Source organism: Vicugna pacos, chromosome 2 (assembly GCF_048564905.1).
Source record: "Vicugna pacos chromosome 2, VicPac4, whole genome shotgun sequence".
Taxonomy (NCBI): domain Eukaryota; kingdom Metazoa; phylum Chordata; class Mammalia; order Artiodactyla; family Camelidae; genus Vicugna; species Vicugna pacos.
The window spans coordinates 116,702,833-116,727,043 of record NC_132988.1 but is presented as its reverse complement, the minus strand read 5'-3'; the positions used below and the strand labels follow the sequence as shown (position 1 = coordinate 116,727,043).

Sequence of the window (24,211 nt, the reverse complement as noted above, 5' to 3'; positions counted from 1 at the left end):
CCACAAACAGATGACTGGATAAAGAGTTGTGGTATATATACACAACGGAATACTACTTGGCCATGAAAAAGAATGAAACAATACCATTTGCAGTAATATGGATACATTTATCATACTAAATGAAGTAAGTTAGAAAGAGAGAGACAGATATCATATGATAGCACTTATATGTGGAATCTAAAAAAAATGTTACAAATAAACTTACTTACAAAACAGAAACAGACTTACAGACACAGAAAACAAACTTTTGGTTACCAAAGAGGAAGGGGAAGAGAGATATATCAGGAGTTTGGGATTAGCAGATATATAATACTACATACAAAATAGATAAACATCAATGACCTACTGTACAGCACAGGGAACTATATTCAATATTTTGTAATAACTTGTAATGAAAAAGAATATTTATATATGTATAATTGAATCCCTATGCTGTACACCAGAAACTAACACAACAGTGCAAATCAATGTACTTCAATTTAAAAAAAGACTAGGGGGAGAAAAATCACTTTACAAAATAAATACCTACTGGCTAAGATCCATCAATCAATCAAATGGATCAATCAATCAGTGCTGAATCAATGAACACATGAACCCAAAGGCAGGGAGCGCTGGTGCAGACCACTGGCCTGATGTGCGGTCCACTCATTTACAAGCCACGAACCTTCCTCGGCCTCAGTTGTCCCTCTGCCAAATGGAAAGGCACAGTGCCACTGGACAGGACACTGTGAGCAATAACTAAGATGAGCGCCCAGAAGGTACACAGCCAGCGCTTAATAAGGGTTTGCTGTTAGAACCGCCACCACCATCACCCATCAGAATCTAAAAGGTCACTTTCCTTCCTTAGCTTTACAAACTGACGCGGGATCAGAGGTTTGGGGTGGAAACACCATTTGTTCAGATTAGCAAAATACCTTCCGTTGGGCTGGGAAGACTAGAGGGCTCACTTTTGGTTTTAGTTCTGATGGCCACATCGGTGTGGGTCAGCGCAAGCTGGCCAGTTACAGCCTCTGCATATCCTCTGCGGGGCAGAGGACATGAAGTCGGTCAATCATTCATTCAGCAAGCACTTACTGAGCCTCCACCCCATGCCAAGGCAGGTTTCCGAGTGCTGAGGAAAGCAGTGAAAATGTAGATGAGTGTGCCCTCTGGAGCCCTTCCCTCCTTCACGCATGTGTGTGTGTGAAGGAGGCATAGAAAATAAACAGGATAAGTAAGTGAAATGTATTGCATCTAAAGCGGGGAGGAGGGTTAGTGGGTTGAGACTGCCAGGATGGGGAGGAACTGACCACTTACAATTGGGTAGCCAAGAAAAGACCTCAAACAGCAGGTAACGCCCCCTGCAGGTGCCTAGGGGAAGCTATCCCAGGCAGAGGAAATTCCAGTGCGATGACCCAGGTGGGTGCGTGCCTGGCTGTCAGAAGGACACTGGGAGCTGCCACGAGACTTTCAAAAACCCGAGGAACAAGGGAGCCACAGTCTCCAATTTAATTAAGCTCACCACAGTGGGTATATACTTCCCAATAAAAGGTATGACACTCTATGGCAATTTTTGATTCTCTTTGGGACACAAGCTTAACAGAGAACTGCTCATCGCTTAGCATCCGTCGGCTTTACCTGCAGTTCGCATAGTTACAACCACATTCACTGCCTCTCCCCGGCGATTTCAGGCACATAAACCATTCATGGAGTTTACAGGCTACGACCCGTGCTTCAGTTCTCCTCAGAAGGAAGTGCAATAAAGTACATCTCACTAACAAATTACTATTTTCACAGAACCTTCATCCACTGGATCCCATTTCATTTGGACTTTCACAAAGCCTGGAAAAGAGGAGGGTATTATCCCCATTGTATTGACAAGGAAACTGAGACTTTCCAAGAGCACAGTCCTAGGAAAGGGAAGGAACACTTTTTGCCTGGTATTCAACCACCATATTTCCTCTTTTTAACTGATCTCAAAGCATCACTCTCATTGCTTATCCACCTTCAGGTCTGTGAGGTGCATCCTGGCCCTGGCTCACTGAAGATGGGTTTAGGAAGAATCAAAGCTTCGGTGTTAGATCTGAGTCTGTCAGGGTTGTGCTTGAGCTGGCTCCTATTGCCTCGAGAATGTCTCAGTTTTCAGAAATTTTGCAAGCAGGCTGACATACTGTTAGTTTGAAATCAACCATGTCTTCGTCCGCTTGTGCTGCTATCATAGAATGTGATGGACTGGGTGGCTTAGAAGCAACAGAAATCTCTTTCTCACAGTCTGGAGGCTAGAAGTCCAAGATTAAGGTGCAAGTGGATTTGGTGTCTGGTGAGTGTCAGCTTTCTGGCTCACAGACAGTTGTCTTCTGGCTGTGTCTTCACATGCAGAAGGGGAAGGAGTGAGGGAGCTCAGTGGGACCCCTTGTCAGGGCACTAATCCTGTTCACGAGGGCCCCACCCTCATGACTCGATCCCCTCCCAAGGGCCCACCTCCTGCTACCATCACCCTGGAGGTTAAGGCTTCAACATATGAATCTGGGGAAGATTCATACCTTCAGCCTGTAGCAGGCCATGATGGGAGAACTGACACCACGGAAATCGGCCAACTCTACCAGCCAGGGCTTACTTTCTGTCCCTTGGACAGCTGGTTGTGAAGCATTACTGGCACATTGTTGCCTCTAGTCCCGATGCTGCCTCTTGTCAGCTACATAATCCCCCACAAGTTACTTAACCCACCAGTCCTCAGCTTCTCCAGCTGTAAGCTGGGGGTGGTAACATCCACCATGGAAGATGGCTCGGAAGACCAATCAGGGTGAAATAGGAAAAGAGCCGTGCACCACAAGAGATCAATCAAAGGGGAGTGCTACCAGTACTTTAGGCACTGATGAAGTGTAGGAAGACTTTAATGATCCCCAAGGACCAAGGAGAGTACTAATTACAGAAAAAGCATGAGAAGTCACAGAAATGGGCACAAGAAGGCACTGTGTGGGTAGAAGATGGGGAGGCAGAGCGCTGCAAAGACTGCGGGCAGGTCCAAGGGGGTCCCGGCTTTCCCATGGACCTTGGGCAAACTCCATGCCCTTCCATGGATTTCTGGATTCCCATCCCCATTCACCCGCAGGAATTATCTGATACACGAAGGCCACTGCCGGGCCCACTTCCACTCTCCCCAAGCCCTGGTTTTTGCACAGCACATTCTCTGGGTCCTCACCCATCCCTTTCCACAGTTCAGGGCTGACCCTCTGGATGTCAGAACGCAGCTGGTACATCTTGTAATCCACACTCACCCGCTTAAGTATAACAAACCTACACCACTTAAAAATAAAATTTGGTGGAGGGAGGGACAGCTCAGTGGTATAGTGCATGTTTAGCATGCACGAGGGCCTGGGTTCAATCCCCAGTACCTCCAGTAAAAATAAAAAAAATTAAAATTAAAATTAAAACAAATTAATAATAATAATAACTAAAAATAAAATTTGGGAAACCTGGGATCTTGAAAGCACAAACCTGACAAAACCTTGAATAGTAAAGGATGAGAAAAGGACCCTGGACAAGACAGCATCACCTCTTGCTCCCTTTTATTAAGGGAGTTACCATGGTGATGGAAACATAAGATGATACTAACTGGAACTTGGAAGAACCTCACAAGCATTTCCCATATCTCTGAGCCCCACGATATGGTGGATATTTGGAATCTCTATGTTTTTTAACTTACCCAGGACCCCAAAGGACCGTGACTACTCAAGATGTAAGAAGAGAGCAGGGGGGCAGAATCAACCGCTGGCTGAGGCTGAGGGTCTGTCCTCTCTCATCTGTAAGCTCAGTAGAGATGGCGAGCGACCATCTCGCTCACTGTTCTATCACCAGGGCCAGCACAGTGTTTGGCATGTTCTAGGACCTTAACAAACACTGAATGAATTAACGTACTGAACAGCAGGTGCTGGGAATACAGAGGTGAATAGGGCACGGTCCCATTCCCCAAGCGGCTCCCTGCTAACAGAGGAAACAGACATACAAACAGATAAAAGCGGCTGAGCTGCCTTGTGCTGCGGCAGAGTCCAGAAGCAAGCACGGCCGGTGGGGACCTGGGCAGCCGTCCTGAGGAAGCTCGTTGGAAGGGGTGGTGCCTGGTCTGTAAACTCCAAGAGGGCAGGAGCCATATTTATTCTCTTCTTCTCTGTGCCCTTAGAAATTAAGACAGCGCCTGGTACCCAGGAAGGGTCCAATCAGTACCTATTAAATGAATGAATACTTGTGGGAGGATGAGCGGAAGTTCTCACCGAGAACCAAGGGGAGTCAGCGTTCCAGGCAGAAGGAACAGCATGTGCCAGGCCCAGCGGGGTGAAAACAGCAAGATGAAGTACAGGGGGCACTCATGAGTCAGAATGGCTGGACAAAAATGCAGCAAGACGGTGACAAGGGTGGGTGTCAGAAGGAGAGACTGACGTAATGTCAGGGGTCAGCGCATGGAGAGAAGTGTATTCCCTGGGCTTTGCGGTATTCTGCTCAGAGGAGGGGTGGACTTAGATCTGCACTTTGATAAAGGTTGCCCTCCTGTGGACTAAATGTCTGTGTCCCTCCAAAAATTCCTAAAGTGAAACCCTAGTCCCCAGCGTGACGGAGGCAGAGCCTCCAGGGGGTGATTAGGTCATGAGGGTGGGTCACTCTTTCTCTCTCCCACGTGAGGGCCCAGCAGGAAGACAGCATCTCTACTCCAGGAGAAAGGTCTTCATCACAACTTGACCAGGCCAGCACCCTGATCTCAGACTTGCCAGCCTGCGGAACTGTGAGAAATACATGTCTGCTGTTAAGCCGCCCGGTCGACAGCAATCTATTACAGCAGCCTGACCTGACCGAAGGCACCCCGTGTGGGGCGAACTGGTGCTGGCTGAGTGCTGAAAGGTGAGCTGGGATGCTGCAGCAATATTCAAGACCAAAGATGATTATTTTTATGGACATGAGGCTGCTCAGTAACTGGTGATTCTTTGCAAAGGGTTTCCATCCTTCATCAAAGGTTCCCCGAGGGCCTTCCTGTCTCTGTTGTCCCTCAGCTTCCTTTCCTGTCCCCTTGCTTCAGACAGAGCAGCTCCACTTTTCAACACCTTAAATAGTTTTACTGTAGTCGAAGTTCTCAATGCTTAAGAAAAATCAGCCACTGGTTTAAGTGGTTCTTTCTTGGCTTAGAGTGTTTCGTAAAGACTTGTGTCTTGAACCAGCCCTTTGCTACTCAGGGAAGGTTCTAGAAATAACACAACACTTGCTATGAGAACTGTTTAAACTGACTGCAGGTATCTGTTCTCATCCCATCCTGCCCGAACTCCATTCCCACAGTTACTTCAATGGCAAACTGGGCAGGGGAGGCAATGGACCAATTATAAACAGATCATTTTAACAGCTAGTCTAGCACAGTCAATCTGGTACATGGAATTGGATTTTGAAATACAGTCTGAAAACACAAGTGACCTACCTACTCACTACCATGTAATCAGGATGAAAATCTAGTACTGAAAACTCAAGACATATCTTCCAACAGTCAGCATGTCCTCATGTCCACTGCTGGAAGAGAACTGGTCCAGCCAGCCCAAGGGGAACCTGAAAGACGAGTGTTACCATGACAACAGCATCAGAGGTTCCGGATCCAGCTGGCGCCCTGCCCGGGACCCTGTGGATACTTGTTATATATGACCCTACTTGGTCCTTAGAGCAACCCTATGATGTGGTCATCTTTTCATCTGCATCTTATACATAAGGCAACTGAGACACAGCGCAGAAAATCAAATGACTCTCAAGGCCTCTGTATTAGTCCACTCGGGCTGCCATAACACAAACCACGCCTAGGGGGCGTCAGCAGCAGACGCGTACTTCCGCAATGTTCCCGAGACTGCAAGTCGGAGATCAGGGTCCAGGCGTGGTGGTGATCTGGTGAGGACTCTCCTTCTGGTTTGCAGATGGCCACCTTCTTGCTGTGTCCTCACGTGGCAGAGAGACTCGCTCTCTCTCCATCTTCTTAGGAGGCCACCATCCTTTGGGATTAGGGCTCCACCCCAACGACTTCACTTAACCTTAATGGCCACTTAAAAGACCCTGTCCACAGATACAGTCACACTGGGGGTTAGGGCATCCATATGTGAGTCTGCATGCGGTAGGGCCGGGGGACAGGGAAGCACCATTAAGTCCAGAGCAGCCTCATAGCCGGGGACATCAGACCTCAGAGCTGAGTGTTGAAACTCTCCCCTCCCCATCTCTCCCCTCCTCTCCTCCCCCATTCCCCAACTCTCCAGGGCTCCTGCTAATGTACCAGCCCCTGTCCCTGGGGTGATTTTTCACTCCCTTCTTCCTTTGCCCTGGTGTCCTGAAGCCCAAGAGAGCCAAACAATTTCGCTTCAGAACAGGTGAAAATATTGCACTTGACAACTCAACCTGGATGGTCACAGGCCTGGGAGCACCCATCATTTACTCCTTAGAGGCCAAACTGTCATGAAAACTAATCAGTGCCTGGTCTTTGCCTCTGCCGGTTATAGAGCATGTCAGCAAAAAAGAATGAGGAGGGGCACAGGCAGGCTTTCCAAGGCTGTGATAATTCACCCTCCGTGTAATGAGATGAAAAGCTGACGTATCATTAATTTAAAGCAGTGGTGTCCTTATGAACCCAACAAGCAATTCCACCCTGTGCTCCCTGCCAGTGGGGTGAGAGGCAGCCAAACAGAAGCCCAGCAGGAGGGGCTCCAGGCAGGGAGCAGGGGGTGCAGTTGGCTAAGCAGGGAAGGGCCAGGGCCTTCTCACAGCTGTGGGAGAGGTGCTGTGAGTGTGGCCCTTGAAGCCAGACAGCCTGGGTTCAAGTCCATCTCCACCACCTACTAGTGATGGGACTCAGTTTCCCCATCTGTAAACAGGCATAATGATATTAGGACGATAGTAGGAAACTGGAGAGGCCATTAGGAAGATTAATAGAAGTTAAAGGAGACACTTACCAAATACCCAGTACAAGCTGGTGGTCATTTCCCTACAAGAACTGGAAACCTTAGGGCACAGTGGATGGTCTCGAGTTGGAACTGCAGTCTCATTGGTTCAGGTGCGGTCATGAACTGCTCTGAGCCTGCCTTTCCTCTCGGAGAAAGGGGGCCCAAACCCCTCCTTCTGCAGGCCTGTTATGAAGACTGCAGCACGAGGATATAATGTGCCAATCATGTGGCGGGCATGGTCACTACGGCGCTCTGAAAACAGCTCCCCTCTGCAGATTCCTGAGATTCAGGTGGGGCCAACCTGCTAGCCCCTCCCCCACTGCTTTAGGAATGGGCACATGACCAGGTCAATCACACCAGTGACCTTCAGCCTCTGCTGGGGCTGTTCAGCTCATAGGAGGAACAGGAACAACCAGTGGTCAGCATGAGTGATGGCTCTGAAAATAAAGTGGGCACACAGGAGAGCAGGAGATCGAGAGGCAGACTGAAGTCAGCTGGAGTGCTAGGCCTTTCAGTTACAAGCCCCGAGGAGTCCCCTGAGGCAAAGTTGAAGTCCCCATAATAAAAAATCCTGAGCCATGCAGTATGTAAGGTACGCAGTACCAGCCAACGGATTAAGGACCCTCTCCTTTCCACTTCAAGCTGGAAGGGGCGTTATCTATCTATCTATCTATCTATCTATCTATCTATCTATCTGTCTATCTATTTACCTATCATCCATCTATTGTCATATGTAGGCACACACACACACATATATAAAACCTCTTAGAGTGAATAATATTTTCATTTACAGAAAATACACTTTCATATCTTTTGCTCTCAGTAATTCTCAAAATAGTCCTAGCAGTAAACATAGTACTACTATCACCATTAACATGTAAAACACTGAGGCCAGACAGTTTGAGAGGTTCTCTCCTTTCCTGCTTACGATGAGAAGGCAATGCCTTCGGAGGCCAGTGTGTGGAGGGAGTTTTGCTACTGACCCAGCATTTACATGGAATTAAAGGTGGTCTGTCATTAATCTGTTGGCATCTTAGAGACTGTAAACAGCGTCAAAAAGTGGTACCTAAAAAGGGAGGATGCCAACACAGCCTCCCTCCTTCAACACCCATCACAGCCCACATGTCCAATCCATCCCCTTGACCCAATCCAAGCAGTCTCCCCTGAAAGAGCTGAGACTCGGAGATCTTCATCTCAGCATTATTTACATTGGCAAGATAATCAGAAGCAGCCTGAAATAACCTATGTGACATGTTAAAGGTTAGATGTCTTATTACCCTTCTCCAGAGTGGAAGGTTATGTAGTCACTAAAAATGATTCATAAGAAGTTTGTCATAAGGAAATTATGCTCCTGCCAGACAATCAGTTTGAAAAAGCAAAATCCAACACTGTTATACATGCTGTTTATATCGATTAAATTTACAGTCCTATTGACATGAGAAAAGAAGTACAACAAGAATTACACACCAAAATGTAATCTGGTGCAATGAACACAGGTTGCTTTTCTGATTAGAAATGGTGCAGCCACAGTAGAGGACGGTATGGAGATTCCTCAAAAAGTTAAGAATATAACTACCATTAGATCCAGCTATCTCATTTCTGAGTATGTATCCAAAGAACATGAAAACACTAATTCAAAAAGATATTTGCAATAGAGGGCCCAGAAATGAACCCACAAACTTTTGGTCAGCTCATCTTCGACAAAGGAGGCAAGAACATACAATGGAATAAAGACAGTCTCTTCAGCAAATAGTGTTGGGAAAACTGGACAGCAGCATGTAAAACAATGAAGCTAGAACACTCCCTCCCACCATACACAAAAATAAACTCAAAATGGATCAAAGACGTAAACATAAGACAAGATACAATAAACCTCCTAGAGGAAAATATAGGCAAAACATTATTTGACATACATCTCAAAAATTTTCTCCTAGAAGAAATAAAAGCAAGAATAAACCAATGGGACCTAATGAAACTTACAAGCTTCTGCACAGCAAAGGAAACCAGAAGTAAAACAAAAAGACAACCTACAGAATGGGAGAAAATTTTTGCAAATGAAACCGACAAAGGCTTGATCTCCAGAATATAAAAGCAGCTCACGTGACTTAAGAAGAAAATAAACAACCCAATCCAAAAATGGGCAAAAGACCGAACAAGCAATTCTCCAAGGAAGACATATAAATGATCAATAAGCACATAAAAATGCTCAATATCACTAATTATCAGAGAAATGCAAATCAAAACTACAATGAGGTATCACCTCACACCAGTCAGACTGGCCATCATTCAAAAATCCACAAATGACAAATGCTGGAGAGGCTGTGGAGAAAGGGGAACCCTCCTACACTGCTGGTGGGAATGCAGTTTGGTGCAGCAACTATGGAAAACAGTATGGAGATTCCTCAAAAGACTAGGAATAGACTTACCATATGACCCAGGAATCCCGCTCCTGGGCTTATATCCAGAAGGAACCCTACTTCAGGATGACACCTGCACCCCAGTGTTCATAGCAGCACTATTTACAATAGCCAAGACATGGAGACAGCCTAAATGTCCATCAACGGATGACTGGATAAAGAAGATGTGGTACATTTATACAATGGAATACTATTCAGCCATAAAAACCAACAACATAACGCCATTTGCAGAAACATGGATGCTCCTGGAGAATGTCATTCTAAGTGAAATAAGCCAGAAAGAGAAAGAAAAATACCATATGAGATTACTCATATGTGGAATCTAAAAAACAAAAGCAAAAACAAAAATAAAAACAAAAAAACAAAGCATAAAAACGAAACAGAAATAGACTCATAGACATAGAATACAAACTTGTGGTTGCCAAGGGGGTGGAGGATGGGAAGGGATAGACAGGATTTCAAAATTGTAGAATAGATAAACAAGATTATACTGTATAGCACAGGGAAATATACACAAGATCTTGTGGTAGCTCACAGAGAAAAAAAATGTGACAATGAATATATATATGTTCATGTATAACTGAAAAATTGTGCTCTACACTGGAATTTGACACAACATTGTGAAATGATTATAAATCAATAAAAAATGTTTAAAAAAAAGATATTTGCACCCATGTTCACTGCAGCACTGTTTATAACAGCCAAGGTACGGTAATAACCTAAGCATATATATATGACTTGATCACTATGCTGTACACCTGAAACTAACACAATATTGTAAATCAACTATAGTTCAATAAAAAAAGAAGATGCAAAAAAAGCTATATGAAATCTTGCCACTTGCAACACAGACAGACCTTGAGGGTATTACGCTAAGTGAAGTAAGAGAGAGGGAGAGAGACAAATCCTGTGTGATTTTACTCGTATGTAGGGTATAAAAAACAAACAAAAAGTAAATGAGCAAACCAAACCAATCAAAAACAAACACGACCATACCGAGACTAGAGCAGTGGCTACCAGAGGGGAAGGGTGGGTGAGGGGAGTGGGAAATGGGTGAAGGGTTGACATCAGCCGTCTGGTGAAGGACGGAGGGTTAGTTTTTGGTGGTGAGCACAATGTAGGGGCTACCGGGGTAGAAACATAATGTGCACATGAACCTTGTATCATGTTATAAACTGAATGTTCCCTTGATCAAATATAAATTTAAAAGATTCCCTTGTACAGCAATCAAAACATGAAGGGGCTGAATTCCCCCAAGGGGTTTGGACGGTTGCCTGGAGACAAGACGCATGCGCACCTGTTACTCAGACTCCAGTGTACGACGTGCAGTGTGGCTTTTCCCCGTAGAAACCCCGAGTCTGAGGCACCTGTCAGGCGCACCTGGACACCCTCTCCTTGTGCTGTCACCCCCTGTTCACAGAGTGCTTCTGAGTATAAAGGGCCGTCGAAGCCATTGGTGACATTAGGAATGTGGGCTTGGCTAGACATTCCCATCGCAAAAGATGCGCTTGAATCACAGATCCGGCCGGGCGGGAGGGGCTTTCCCTCCCGGAACCACGGCCCAGTTTGTCCATAACCTCGCGGAGAAAGCCCAGGCGCTGCTCAGTGCCGCAGTGACTTCCTCGAAGCCGCGACTGGACACATTTGGGCACTATGCCAAAGTAGGGCTGGCCCCTCCCCACCCCCGCTGAGATCCCGGCAGCTACCCAGAGCTTGGAAAAATAGGCCACGGTGCCCAGACTGGTAGCATCAAACAGCTCCCAGTTACGGAAGCTCTGCTGAATGGTTTGGTGGCCACTGAGGTGTGGATGTAGTTCTGTGTTGGTGAGATTATAGGCAAGCGTGGCGTCGCTGGCTATAATGTCTGAAGACCAATCTCTAACGTGATTATATTCAGTTTATTATTTGAGTGCGATCAGACTGCAGTTTGGATAAAATAGTGTCAAAACAAAGATAAAAAATCTGTCAACTGAGATGCAGAATGAGACAGTCAGAATTCATTTCCTAGAACAGCCTGTCCCCTCCCCTTCCACAAAATCCAGCTCAGGAAACACTTACTAAGTGTCTCCAGCCTGTTCGAGACTGCATTAGAACCACAGAAACAAAGGACCAGGAAACAGCCCTTGTATTCAAGGAGCAGGTGACTTCTCAGCCAGGACAGACAAGTAAACCAACAATTCGGGTTCAAGGCGGTGAAGGCTCTGTTGGGTCAAGCACAGGTCGAGGTTGGAGACATGAGGGGCACACACCCAACCTACGGAGCAGCAAAGGGTCCGGGCTTAAGTACCTTGAAAGCTGAGCCAAAGGAATGCACAGAATTTGGTTAGAGAAAGCGGGGAAAACACGGAGGTGGAAGTTTCAGGAAGAGATGTCACAGGCACAGGCACAGAGGCAGGGAAGCGACCAGCAAGGCAGCAATCAAGGACACAAATTAAAGCAGAGCTGATAGCCAAGGACGGGATGGAGAGAAAGTTCCAGAGCATGGATCCCAGCAGGCCTTGTGGTCCAGATTCAGAACTTGGAATTTAGCACGTCCACGCTGGGCAGCCATCCAGAGTGAAGTGAAACATCAGCTCTGAGAAATCCTTCTTGCTATCAGCACTATGGATGTGATTTTCCAAAACCTTAAATCCCCCACAGAAGACTTTGGAATTGTCCTACAACAACCTGAATGTGTCCTCAAACATCCATGAACCTTCTTTTCTAAATCTATTTCAATTTTGATTCATTAGATAAGAGAGCAGAATTTAAGCACATGCTTAAAGATTTCATCAGAAAATGTGCTCTACAACATATTCATCAGAAAATGTACTCGATGAAATATTCAAAAGAATATTTGAACCTGGAAAATTTCATTTCTTACTCTTTACAGTATGGAAGCCTCCCTCCAGCAGAGCTGTATTTGCATTTGGCTCCAGAAGAAGGAATTCACAGGAGCCCCGGATGGAATCACTCACCAGAGGTTGACCAGGAAAGGATGCTCCAGTCCCTGCATGATCTGGAGTTCCCGGAAGACATTCCGAACTTCGTCTCTCTCGATGCACTTCTGCTTGTTCATGTACTTCATGGCATACATTTTCTTAGTGTCTCGCTTCTGCACGATGCAGACCTGAGCAGCAGCCAAAAGGAAGAAGATTTAGGCCAACATTCCAAAGGAAAAAAAAAAGCCCATCCCTGCAATCCTACTCCTGGGTTCAAGTCCTGGTCCCGAAATCTTGGTAGCGGAGCAGCTCTGGCTAAGCCACAGCCTCCCCACGTCCGCAAGAAGGAGGAGCTGGATCAGGTTCACCTGTTCATGGAGCAGTCACACTAAGTGCTGTCCATGTCCTAAGTGCTGAAAAAGCAGCTGCGGAAACAGGAGACGAAGAGAAGCAGCCCTGCCCTCAAGGAGCTCACAGCCTGGGAGGCAAACAGACAGATGGACCAGCGTCTACAATGCTGAGACATACAGTGTCCGTGCCCACTTGCGCGCCCACCTTCCCTCCACCAGCCCTGCTTCTCTTTGGCGGAGGACTCTGCCAGTAGAGCCTGCTCTGCTGTGACAGACGGGCAATGCCAGAGAGCTCAGGCCCACAAAAGCAACCTACGACAGCAGCTGGGACATCCGCACCCCAGCGCCCTTGCCCATCCCCGGGTAAGTCTGAGGATCCCAGGGCTCCCGGAGTTTGAGCCTCTGCTCTGCGGGGCTGGGGGGGACTGGCCTGATGGTATACCCTGACCGGCAGCCTCCTGCCTTTCCTTCCCTGATTCACTTTCCAACCCTTCCTATGCTTTCTTCACCTCTCCAGGGCCCTTCGGTTCTGCTCCTGGGGAAACCCAAACTAAGGCACACGGGCACTGGGGGAGCAAAGGAGAAGTGGTGACAGTGACAGTGGCAGTTCCTGTCCTGAGCACTTTATTGCGGAGACTGAGAGAATTGTCTTCTCCATGATTCTGTGTGATCCCCACGAGAATCTTGGAATAAAGCCTCCATCCTCCCTGGAACGCGAGGAAGCAGTTGCCCCGAGTGCGCTCATCAACTTGCCCAGAGTCCAACAAGCCCCTTGGTGTCAGGGTTCAAACCCATAGGAGTCCGACTTCAGAGTGACTCCCTTACTCATGGTGGGGTGGGGACACGCTGTCAGGAAAGGCTCTCAGTGCCGGAGGGTGGGCATGAAAGGATGGAAAGATGGCAAAGGCAAAAAAAGAGGCTTTTAGGGGAAAGGAATGATGCCAAGGAGGACACGGAGCCTTAGGACACACGGCAAGGAGGACGATGTGGCTGGAAAAATTAGCAGGGCGAACAGGTACCGGGTCCCATCATCCTGCTGGGGTATCGTATTCGTTTCCTCAGGTGGTCATAACGAGGTACCACAAAGCAGGGGCTGAAAACAACAGAAATGGACTGTCTCAGAGTTCCAGAAGCTTCCGATTAAGGTCGTGCAGGGCTGCGCTCCCACTGAAGTCTCCAGTGGGGGGACCCTTCTTTGCCTCTTTTAATTTCTGGGGGTCGCTGTCAACCCTTGATGCCCCTGGCTAACAGCCACATTGCTTGAATTTGGCGAGGGGATACTGCTCCACCCAGCACAGTAGCTACTATTATTAGCCTCACTTGACAGATGAGGGAAGGTTTGAGACCTACCTCACAGCTCGGGACTCCAACCCAGCCCTCTGCCTCCCCGGGTCCGGTGCCTGACACCAGCGGCACTTCCTACCCGGGCACAGGGCTTGTGACAGAGAGCGCCAGGGATATGGTTACAGGCTGGGAGCTGCGGGTTCTCTCTGCACATCCCAAGTTGCTCTTCTGTTGGAAACTGGACCCCTTTCGGCTCCCAAGTGCTGTGAATCTGAGGCAGATTCAAGACAATGGGGAAGAGCCTGAATCCTGACTCCCACTCCAGTTCTTGCTGCCTTTCCAGCCTTGGTCTCAGCACCTGTCTGAACAGAACTAGCCAAGCCCACCTGCCCCACTGGGGAGAAACTAAGTGGGACCACATGAGACCGAGGAAGTGGGTGCGCCTGGCAGTGTTAGGACTGGAATCTATTTTCTAAGACATCTTAGAAACATGCTTATGTTTCTCAGGAACACAGAGCTAAGAAGGCCGGACCTGGGGTCAGGAGGCTGGGCCCTGCCCCTGGCCCTCCTGCAGACCAGGAGTAGGGCCATGCACACATCTCTGGCCCTCTGGCCTCGCCTCCTCGTCAGCCAAGTGAGGTGGGTAGCAATGGCTGAATCAACCTGACCAGGAGTCAGAGAGGCTAAAATGAAAAACAGACCTAAGAAAAGTCAAAGGCACTGGGTAGAGATGAGGGTCTGCTGGGAAGTCACAAAGATGCAGGAAGTTCGGGCTCTGAGGCCACCCCAACCAGGGCTTCTACTTCAGCTCCACAGTGGGGCCACCCTCCCTGAGCCTCAGTCTACTCATCAGTCAAATGGGGCTAGTATGTTCTTCCTCCGAGGACATGGGAGGGGATGCTGTGAAGGGTGTGGTGCTGTCCCACTGCAGGTACTGAATGCAGGCGCCTTTTCTTTACTTCTCGGGGTTTCAGGCATACGACACTCCCAGGATAACAGGCTCTCAGCAAATGCAGTTATTGTGGTCACTAGCACCGTCATCACAACCATCATCAAGGACTCGTCTGAAGGAAGGGCAGGGTGCCGGGAGGGACGTCTGCTTCCCAGGACACAGGGTCACAGGTATTCCTGGTCCTATGGCCGGAGCAGGCCTGGGTACCTGGGGGAGACAGTTCCTACTGACCGGTGGGTGGCTTGAGCCAAGCCCTTCACTATATAGATTCAAGGAAGATTCCTCACCATACAGATTCGAGCTCCCAGGCTCTCTGTCAGGCAGGATGACGGGGGCCCAGGGAGACGAATGCAGAAAACCAAAGAGGAGGGGACGAGCAGGGTGCAGTCAGGGCTGAACAGCGCTCCTCAGAAGACACGCCCAGGCCTGACCCCCACTGCTGCGAAGGTGGCCGCACTTGGACAAAGGGCCTTCGCAGGTATAATTAAGTCACGGATCTCAAGATGAGTCATCCTGAATTAGGGTGGGCCCTGCACCAACCAGTGTCTCTATAATGAGAGAAAAGAAGGCAGAAGACGCACAGAGGAGCGGGCGGTGTGGCCATGGAGGCAGAGGCAGGAGAGACGCTGCATCTAGAAGCCAAGGGAGGCCAAAGATTGTTGCCAGGCCTGTGGCGGATCCTCCCTGGAGCCACCAGAAGAGTGGAGAATAAGCGCCTGCTGTTTGAATCCCCCCAGTTTAGGGTTCTTTGTTACAGCGGCCACAGGAAACTGATACTGTCTGTAAATGCCCATCGTGGGCACCCACCTCTGGCTGACGGACTTGGCGGGGCACCTCTGTGAGCCCAACTGTGCGACAGGTTTCACCTGCCCCCCCCACCAGGTTCCCTGTCAGGTGTGCACGGAGCCATGGGAGGAGCCTAGCAAGTGCCCAGGAAATGTGGGCAGGCTGGGGGGTGCAGGGCCAACTGGCACCCGGGACCCAACCCTGAGCCCTGAGCATGTCAACTCCCAAAGCAGCGCCAGGCTCGAGTCTGTGCGCCCCGGACCCCAAGTTCCAGCCCTAGCCCCTGGCCCGTGTCCCCTCCACCTGAGCCCGTGACCAGAGCAATCTCTGGTGTGCAGAGATTAGAGCTGGAGATTTCAGAGTCAGGAACATCTCTCTGCAACAGCTCCTCACCGGCCGGCGCCACCTCTGCTCCAGTCTCTGCAGAAGTCCTGCCCAGCAGCGCTTCCAAGACCCCGAAGACATGAGGCCCTACAAGGGCTTTCCTTCTCCTCCAGAAAATGTTCAAAGTCCTCCCTGCCTCTGTCACTCTGACAGCATGTGTGTGGGGTGTGTGTGTGTGGTGTGCTCACCACACACACCATACACACCTCAAATATATACACACACATACACATCACACACACCACACACATATACACACATTCTTATCCCCACAGGTAGACACGCCACATATCACATATATATGTACACATACACACCACACACAAATAAATACACATACCACACATGAGACACACACACACCCTTCATGCCAGCTACCTCAAAACCCTTAGAATTTCCTTAAAGAGTTTCTCCACCGCACCACCTCTTTCTACCCTTCTCGCCTCCTCCCTGCCTCCCCGCCCCCTCCCCCACTAACTGTCTCTGCTGGCCCAGCACTTCCTGTGGGAAGCTCCCCTTTATCTGAGGGCTGCATCAAGCCCCTTTGCGGTGGGCTCCCACAGCCCCTCCATCTCCCGTGTTGCTCCAAGACACACCATTAATTCCGTGCTGCTTCTCCCTGGGTCTTCCCTGTTCCTGTCTGACAGTCAGACCCTGGACAACATGAGGGCAGGAGCCAGGCCACCTGGTTCCTGATTGAACCCCAGGTTTTTAGGGGCTCAGACGTGTGAACTTGGCACCTTGACTCTGGACTCCCAGCACCAGCATGCTCTGTTCCCTCTGCTTAGAATACCCTTCCCACCAGCGGCCCCCTGCTGCGCTCCTAGCAGGCATCACCACTCCTGACCTGAGGGCCTCCCTGGCCCTGCCCTCCAGGCCTGAGCTCGAGTCTGCCAAGGAGCTGGAATTTCAGTTACAACAGGGCCCACCAGGCCCCGTGTGGCCGTGGGAAGGGGGGGCCCTTGGTGCCTGTACTCAGCAGGAGGTCCCTCCGTTCCTCCCAACTTGAAAGCCTGCGGCAACCACATGACTGAGGGAATCCGCTGACACTACAGTATCATTACGGCCTTCCGAGCTCATGATGGATGTTCTAGAAAGTTCATCAGCACGTCTCACCACCAGGCAGCTCTGCCCAGCTCCCAGGAGCCTCTGAAATAGAAGAGGAGGGTCCGGAGTGGCCCCAGTGTCCTCCGCAGGGCAGCACAGTGCACCCCCCGCTACGAGAAATCACAGTTAATGAGGCAGAGAATGAGCAATTTGGCCAAAGTCACCCAAGTTGCTGACATGAAAGCACTCAATTAACATTCTCATTAGTCTGATTCAATTAGGAACTGATGTCATCACTATTAATTACAATTTATTGGGACAAATAAATAAATGCTAGCTTGCGTGGATTGCAGATCTTCCTTAAGAAAGACGTGTGTCAAGACACAGGGTGTCAGAAATTTGGGAATTGACTCCAAGTCAGCAAAGAAGGAGGCTGACACGTGTTGAGACCCTAGACCATGCCAGCATCGGGTGGGCCCCAGACGGGCTTCACCTTCAGAACAGTGACGTCAGTTCTGCGGCAACCCTGAGATGTGGGAGGGCCCTGGGATGCTGTACTCTGTAAAAGCTCCTGGGGGAGTCTGACGTGCAGTCAGCTGAGAATCACTTTGCTGCTGGACTGGTAAGGAAGGTCTCTGTCTGGTTGCAGCTTCAGTAACCTCGATGGGCAAGACTGTAACCCCTACTTTTCAGCTCGGGCAAACCAGACTCTAGGGGACAGGTGACCCCAGAATCAGAGAGGCCAGAGCCATGCTGGGAATGCACAGCTCTGCAGGTACAATGGCTGGCGCTGCCCTTCCGTGGCCCAGCCTGGGTGCCCCTTCTTACCTGACTCAGTTGACCGCCACTGCCCACCCCCCCACCACGTGAGTGTGCATGGATTGCATAAACAGCTATAGTGTGGCATTAAAGGCCACGGGTTATGCTTATAGGAGCAAGAATCTGGGAAACAACCAATTTGGGGAAAAGCCAAATAAACAAACAAACAAACAAACAAATAAATAAATAAATAAGTAAGTAAGTAAGTAAATAAATAAATAAATAAATAAATAAGGTCGCTGAAAGAGAGTGATCACGCTGGGTACCATTGTTCAAACACCCTTATCTGACAAGAAGACTGACTTTGGCAGACAATGATGTTAATTACCCAAGTTCCTCCCCTTTCTTTCTCTGTAATAGGACAATTTTCTTCCAGAAGGCAAAGTAATCCATTAAATACTCACTTGCAGCCAAAAGTAGCCATAGTTCTGGCCAACGAGATATTAGTCTGCTACTGGCTTCTAAGAAAAGTCTTACATCTAAATAAAAGGGACTAGCTATAGATGGTTCCACTTTTCTCCCCTTCACCATTTTCTGGTCCTTTCTATCTTGAGCACATATGCAATGTCTGGACCTGCAGCAGCCTCTTGTGACCATGAGGTTATGAGAGTCTCAGAGATACGGAACCTGTTAGTATGGCACCACCTACCTTCAGACTTCTTGTTATGTGAGAAAAATAAACCCTCCTTGTTTATGTCACTATGATGCAAATTTTCTTTTTATCACTCCTGAGAACATCCTCATTAGAAAATTATATGATCTGACTTTTCCCCCACAGTCCCTTAAAGAGCAAGCACAGGAAGCTCAAACTACTTGGTACTTGATTCTAAAGTACCTGTCCTCAGTCAGCATGTAAAAAGAGAGAGCGCCATGGGGAGGCATGCCATGACTGGGGCCCAGCCTCACTGTGTGTCCAGCTATGCTCTAACCTAAGCCAGCCTTTCCTAGAGATGCTGAGAAGAGTGCACCCACTCCGTGGACCTTTCATCTCTGAGTTCTGACCTGTATCAGGTGACGCTCACTGGTGTTCACCTGAGGTGTCGCAGGCAAACATCATGGAGATTGTGGTGGAATATGAGGCAACAAAGGCGAGTGAGAAGCAGACAACGGATGGCCTTGAATGACATTTTAAAAGGTTGGTGTTGCAGGTTGAATTATGTTTCCCAAACCAGTATGTTGAATCCCTAACCTCCAGTACCTCGGAATACGATGCATTTAGAGACAGGGCCTTTACAGAGGCAATTAAATTAAAATGGAGTCGAGAGAGCAGGCCCAAATCCAGCAGGTGTTCTCTGGCCTCCAGCACTGTGAGACAATCCCTCCTGTGATTTAAGGCCCCAGCCTGTGAGATTTTGCCAGACCAATACAGTTGGCTTTTGTCCTGAGGGCGCTGGGGAGCTACTGTGGATCCTAGGGACACAACGGTGAGGGAATGAATGCATAAAGGAAAGAACATACAAACAAACAACAGGGAAAGTGTGGGCTTTGCAGGGAGAAGAGCTCTTTCTGACAATGGAGCGGAGGAGAGTGTGAAGGTAATTCCAAGAGGTGATCATGGGTTTTATAAATAATTTAACACCACTGCTTACACACACGGTTTCTCTCTAGAGTCATAATGGACACTGCAGTCAAGAAACGCCAACATGAGTCATGGGGACAAGACCCCAGGACCAGTCCTGGTGCTTCAGACACCCTTAGTGCCGGAAAATATCCTATAAGGTGACACAGGTTGGAACCACTCTATAGACATAAAAAGACCTGGGAAGACTCATCCAGAGGATGGAATGAGACGTCACTGTGGGAAGATGGGAAATGCAAATAAGCAGTGACGTCATCAAGCTGGGCAGTGATGGGTCGTCTGCTCTGGCTGGTGCTTGAAAGCCATTCGCGAGTGAGCCTGCCAATTCCTGTGATATTTAGCTCTTGATAAAGCGATTCCTGGGAGCCAGCAAATTTCTTCAGAGTATGCTTCAAGCCAAACACAGCCTAATTAATATGAAAGGAATAAATGTTTCATTAAAAAGAAATGGATTCCACCCTTTATAAAAATATGTCTGCATGAAAAATAAAAGTGTTTAGTAAAAGCATCATGTTTGAAAATTCTAAAAATGAAGAATAAAATAATGGCATTTGCAGCAACATGGATGGACCTGGAGATTGTCATCCTAAGTGAAGCAATCAGAAAGAGAAAGAAAAATACTGTATGATATCACTTATATGTGGAATCTAAAAAAAAAAATGGCACAAATGAACTTATTTACAAAAGGGAAACAGACTCACAGACACAGAAAACAAACTTACAGTTACCAGAGGGGGAAGAGGACGGTGGAGGGATAAATTAGGAGTTCAGGATTTGCAGATACTAACTAACTACTATATATAAAACAGGTAAACAGCAAAGTCCTACTGTATAGCACAAAGCACTGTGTTCAGTATCTTGTAATGGCCTATAATGAAAAAAATATGAAAAGGAATATATATGTATAACTGAGAGAAAAAGAATTCTAAAAATGATTCTTACAGAAGAATAACAGCTCACTATGGAGACAGATAAGTTAGGCACCTGGCCCAGAGTCACCGGAAGGACCAGAATTCCAACTCAGCTCTGTCAGGCTTTGAGCCGAAGCCCTCTAGCCATTTTGGTATGCACTAATTAACTCTTGCATTGTCCTGAAAAGAGCAAACATATATTCCAAGTCCCTGCCTGTGGTAGACATCTGTGCTATGGCCCCGTCATTAACTCAGTCCCTGCCACAGGACCTTTGCATCTGCTGTCTCTTCTGTCTATCATGTTCTTTCCCCTAGATCTCCACATGGTATTTTTCCTTCTTAGCAGTCAGGTCTTGGCTTAAATGTCTCCATCTCAAAGAGGCCCTCCCTGTTGCCCTCTGCTCCAAAGAAAGAAGTCCTACCCTTCCAGGTAGTCCTACCTGCCCAAGCACTACACATTTTCTGCAAAGCAATTATCATCATTGAAACCATGTTTGCTTATTGTTCGTATATTTGTCTCCTCAACTAAACTGGCAGCTCTATGGCATCAGGGACCTCATCCATCTTGTTTGCCACACCATCACCAGTACCAAAAACAATGCCGGGACAGAGCAGTCGGCGCAAACGTTCACTGTCTGACTCTAAAGCCTGGCATGCTTTGCCCCGCGCTACCCTTCTCCTGGAGGATGGGCAGCTTAAAAAGATGAAAAAGATTCCAAAGACCACATTTTAAAAAACCACCTGCCACATACTCTTTCTTTTTAATATTTAGGGAGTTTCTTTTTTATTTTGGGGGGGAGGTAATTAGGTTTGTTTGTTTATTAATGGAGGTACTGGGATTAAACCTAGCACCTCATGCATGCTACGCACGTGCTCTACCACTGAGCTACGCCCTCCTCACTAAGATCACATTTTTAAGGGGGAAAAAACACGCTGACAAGTCAAATGTTTCTGAACATTCAAACTTATAAACATAAAATTGAATCCCCACTTAATTCCAAAATGGATTTGTTGCAGTCTGGGCACTCAGTTGGTTAGTTTGCTATTAATCAATTTTTTTTCACGCTATGGATTCACATGCAGATGTGAAAGTCGGAAATGTGGAACGAGACGTCTAATAATATGCTTGCGTGTGGAAATGATCACCATGGCATAATACAGTAGTGTTGGGTCTGGAATTATCATTTGTGCAACTCTTGCTCAATTTTATCCAGAATCTTCCTTTGAGGGACATAAAGAGCTATTATCACATAACTGTGCCACTTTCTGCTATTTCATGTGCAGACTGCCTCTGGCTATTCCATGAATTTTAATTAACTCCCTGTTTATTTTGTTTCAACCCTATGGCTCTCTAAGCAGAGGGCCCATTGGCTAATTCAAGAAAGACATTTGAAGCCAAGTTCTGAGAAACTTCTCCCAGAGGTAGCCGCCTCCTTCCCTTGAAAATAATTAAGCCCTGTCGACATCAAAGTTAACTCAGAGCAGAGCACTCCAGCCCGGTCTCTCTGCAGGCGCAGATGCAACATGCCCCCTGGCTCCACCATCCAGGGGGTCAAGAGGAACCTGTGGAGGATGGAAAGTGACGCTGGAGAGGGAGGTGGTAACTGAAGAGGCATTTGTCAAAAATGAAATTTTGTAGCAGGGGAGACGGAGAAATTCTTCTCAGGATCTTAACCCAGAGGCAGTCAGTATAAACCAGTCAACTAAATATTATCAGTTGATTAGCTAATTGTCAAGTTCTTCATTCATTTATATAATATTCATTTATTTATATTATATATAGCACATATGCCATATGCATCATATATACATGTGCATATATAAATATATGTGAATTTATATACACACACTGCTCAGTGGGTATGCATTTATATGCATATTTGTATATATGTATAAGCATATATATGTGGAGATTTACACACACACACTGTTTTGTGGACTTACATATATACATATACATATATGAGTGTGTATATGTATTTGTATACCATATGTGTGTGGTGGATATATGTATACATGCCTATATACATAAAATGCATAGTGGCTGTATATATCTGTATATACATACACGTGTGTTTATGTCTGCTATATGTGTGTATATGCATATATACATGTACACGTGTCTATGCACATACATGTGTGCTCATATACACTTAGTGTGTGCACGCATATCTATACACTGCTTAGTAAGCTTGTATATGTTCATGCATTATGCATACATGTGTGTAAATACACATGTGTGTATGTATTAGCCCTTATACATACAGAGTTGCTTAGTAGGTGCTCAGGATACAACTGAGAACAGTGAGGAAACACTGCTGCCTCACAGACCGTGTGTTCTGGTGTGTGAGCCCAACAACCAAGAGGACGAATGAACAAGCATCTAATGGAGCTACGGGTAGTGACGGGTGCTCTGAAGAAAAAGGGACCAGAAAGGGCAGAAGGATATGAAACACCTGGGGTGGGTCAAGTGGCGTTCAGGGAGGGCGCACGGAGGGGACGCTGGAGCAGAGTTCTGTATGGTGCGAGTGACCCCGGCAAAGGTCTGGGGGAAGGCGATTAAGGTGGAGGACACAGCAAACGTAAAGGTTCTGAGTTAGAAATGAGTTCAGCGTGTTCCAGAGAGGGCTGAACAGGATGAGCAGGAGGACGGAGCGGGGAGAGGGGTGTCAGGAAAACGGGCGTGAGCCAGACTGCAGGGCCCTGCACGCTGGCTCGAACAGGTGGGCGCTCATTCTAACAGGAGGGAAGTGCTGGACATGTGAAGCGGCAGCAGCCCCATGACTGGATTCACACTTCGTCTCATCGCCGGCTGCCACACAGACCCGGGCTTTCTCTGCTTTCCCTCACTCACCCACTCCCTAGGCAGCCTTTACTGAGCTTTTACCATGTGCTGAGCACTGAGCCAGGTGCTGATGAACGTGACCCATCCCAGCCTTTCAGGAATCTCACAGTCTGATGGTGGAGGCAGACGAGCACCCTGAAGACCACCCTTCTGCCAGATGTGCTGTGGGAGATGGCCAGACAAGCTAAGAGGGCCAAGTCTTCCCCCAGCATCCCTCCAGGTGCTTGCCCAAAACTTCCCAGAACCTACAACGTCACCCAGGGCCAAGAAGACACTGGAGGCATTTGAAAAATGTTAACCATATGCCAACTCTGGTGCTGGGGGCTGCATGGTCTCTGCCCCTTATTTTCACAGTAATCCTTTAAGATCAGTCTGTGCATTCTTTTTTAAAAAGTCTTGATTTGCTTTCATTCTGGAAGGGTACTTTTGTTCGGTGTAGAGTTCTAGGTTGATAGCTCTCTTTCATCACTGGAAAGGTGTTGCTCCATTGTCTTCGGGCTTGCATGGTTTCCTTTTCCTAACACCATGTGTCCTTTTGTTCTCTGGTTGCTTTGAAGATGTTCTCTCAATGGCTTTAAGCAATTTGATGATGCTGTTCTTGGATGATGTTTTCTTTGTGTTTCTCTTGCTTGGGGTTGAGTTGAACTTCTTGTATTTGATTTTATCATTTTCACCAATTTTTAAAAGAAATTTCAACCATTATTTCTGCAAATACATTTTCTATCCCCCTCCCTCCTTCTGGGCCTCCAATTCCACACATGGTAAACCACTGCATAGTGTCCCGTAAGTTGCTGAGGCTCTGTTCATTTTTCCCCCTGTGTTTGTTTTGTGTAGTTTCTACTGCTCTGTCTTCAAGTTCACTAACCTTTTCTTCTGCACTGTCTAATCTGCAGTTAAACCCCTCCAATGAATTTTTCATTTTGTATATTGTAGTTTTCACTTCTAGTAGGTCTATCTGAGTGGTTAGCACAGGGGAAGAAGGTG

At 47.5% G+C, this 24,211-nt stretch overlaps 1 protein-coding gene and 1 pseudogene across 5 annotated transcripts in view; one reads left to right on the top strand and one right to left on the bottom strand.

The window, feature by feature from the left end:
• Nucleotides 1-24,211, bottom strand: part of STK32B (serine/threonine kinase 32B) — a 310,710-nt gene that overhangs the window by 211,074 nt on the left and 75,425 nt on the right. For all 5 annotated transcript variants that reach the window (XM_006216367.4, XM_031686033.2, XM_072946368.1 and 2 more), the window contains one exon: nucleotides 12,307-12,458. In XM_006216367.4, coding sequence (XP_006216429.2) covers nucleotides 12,307-12,458 — 152 coding nt within the window. The remainder of the gene's footprint in view (nucleotides 1-12,306; nucleotides 12,459-24,211) is intronic.
• LOC140688563 (ATP synthase subunit g, mitochondrial pseudogene) lies at nucleotides 10,852-11,217 on the top strand (annotated as a pseudogene).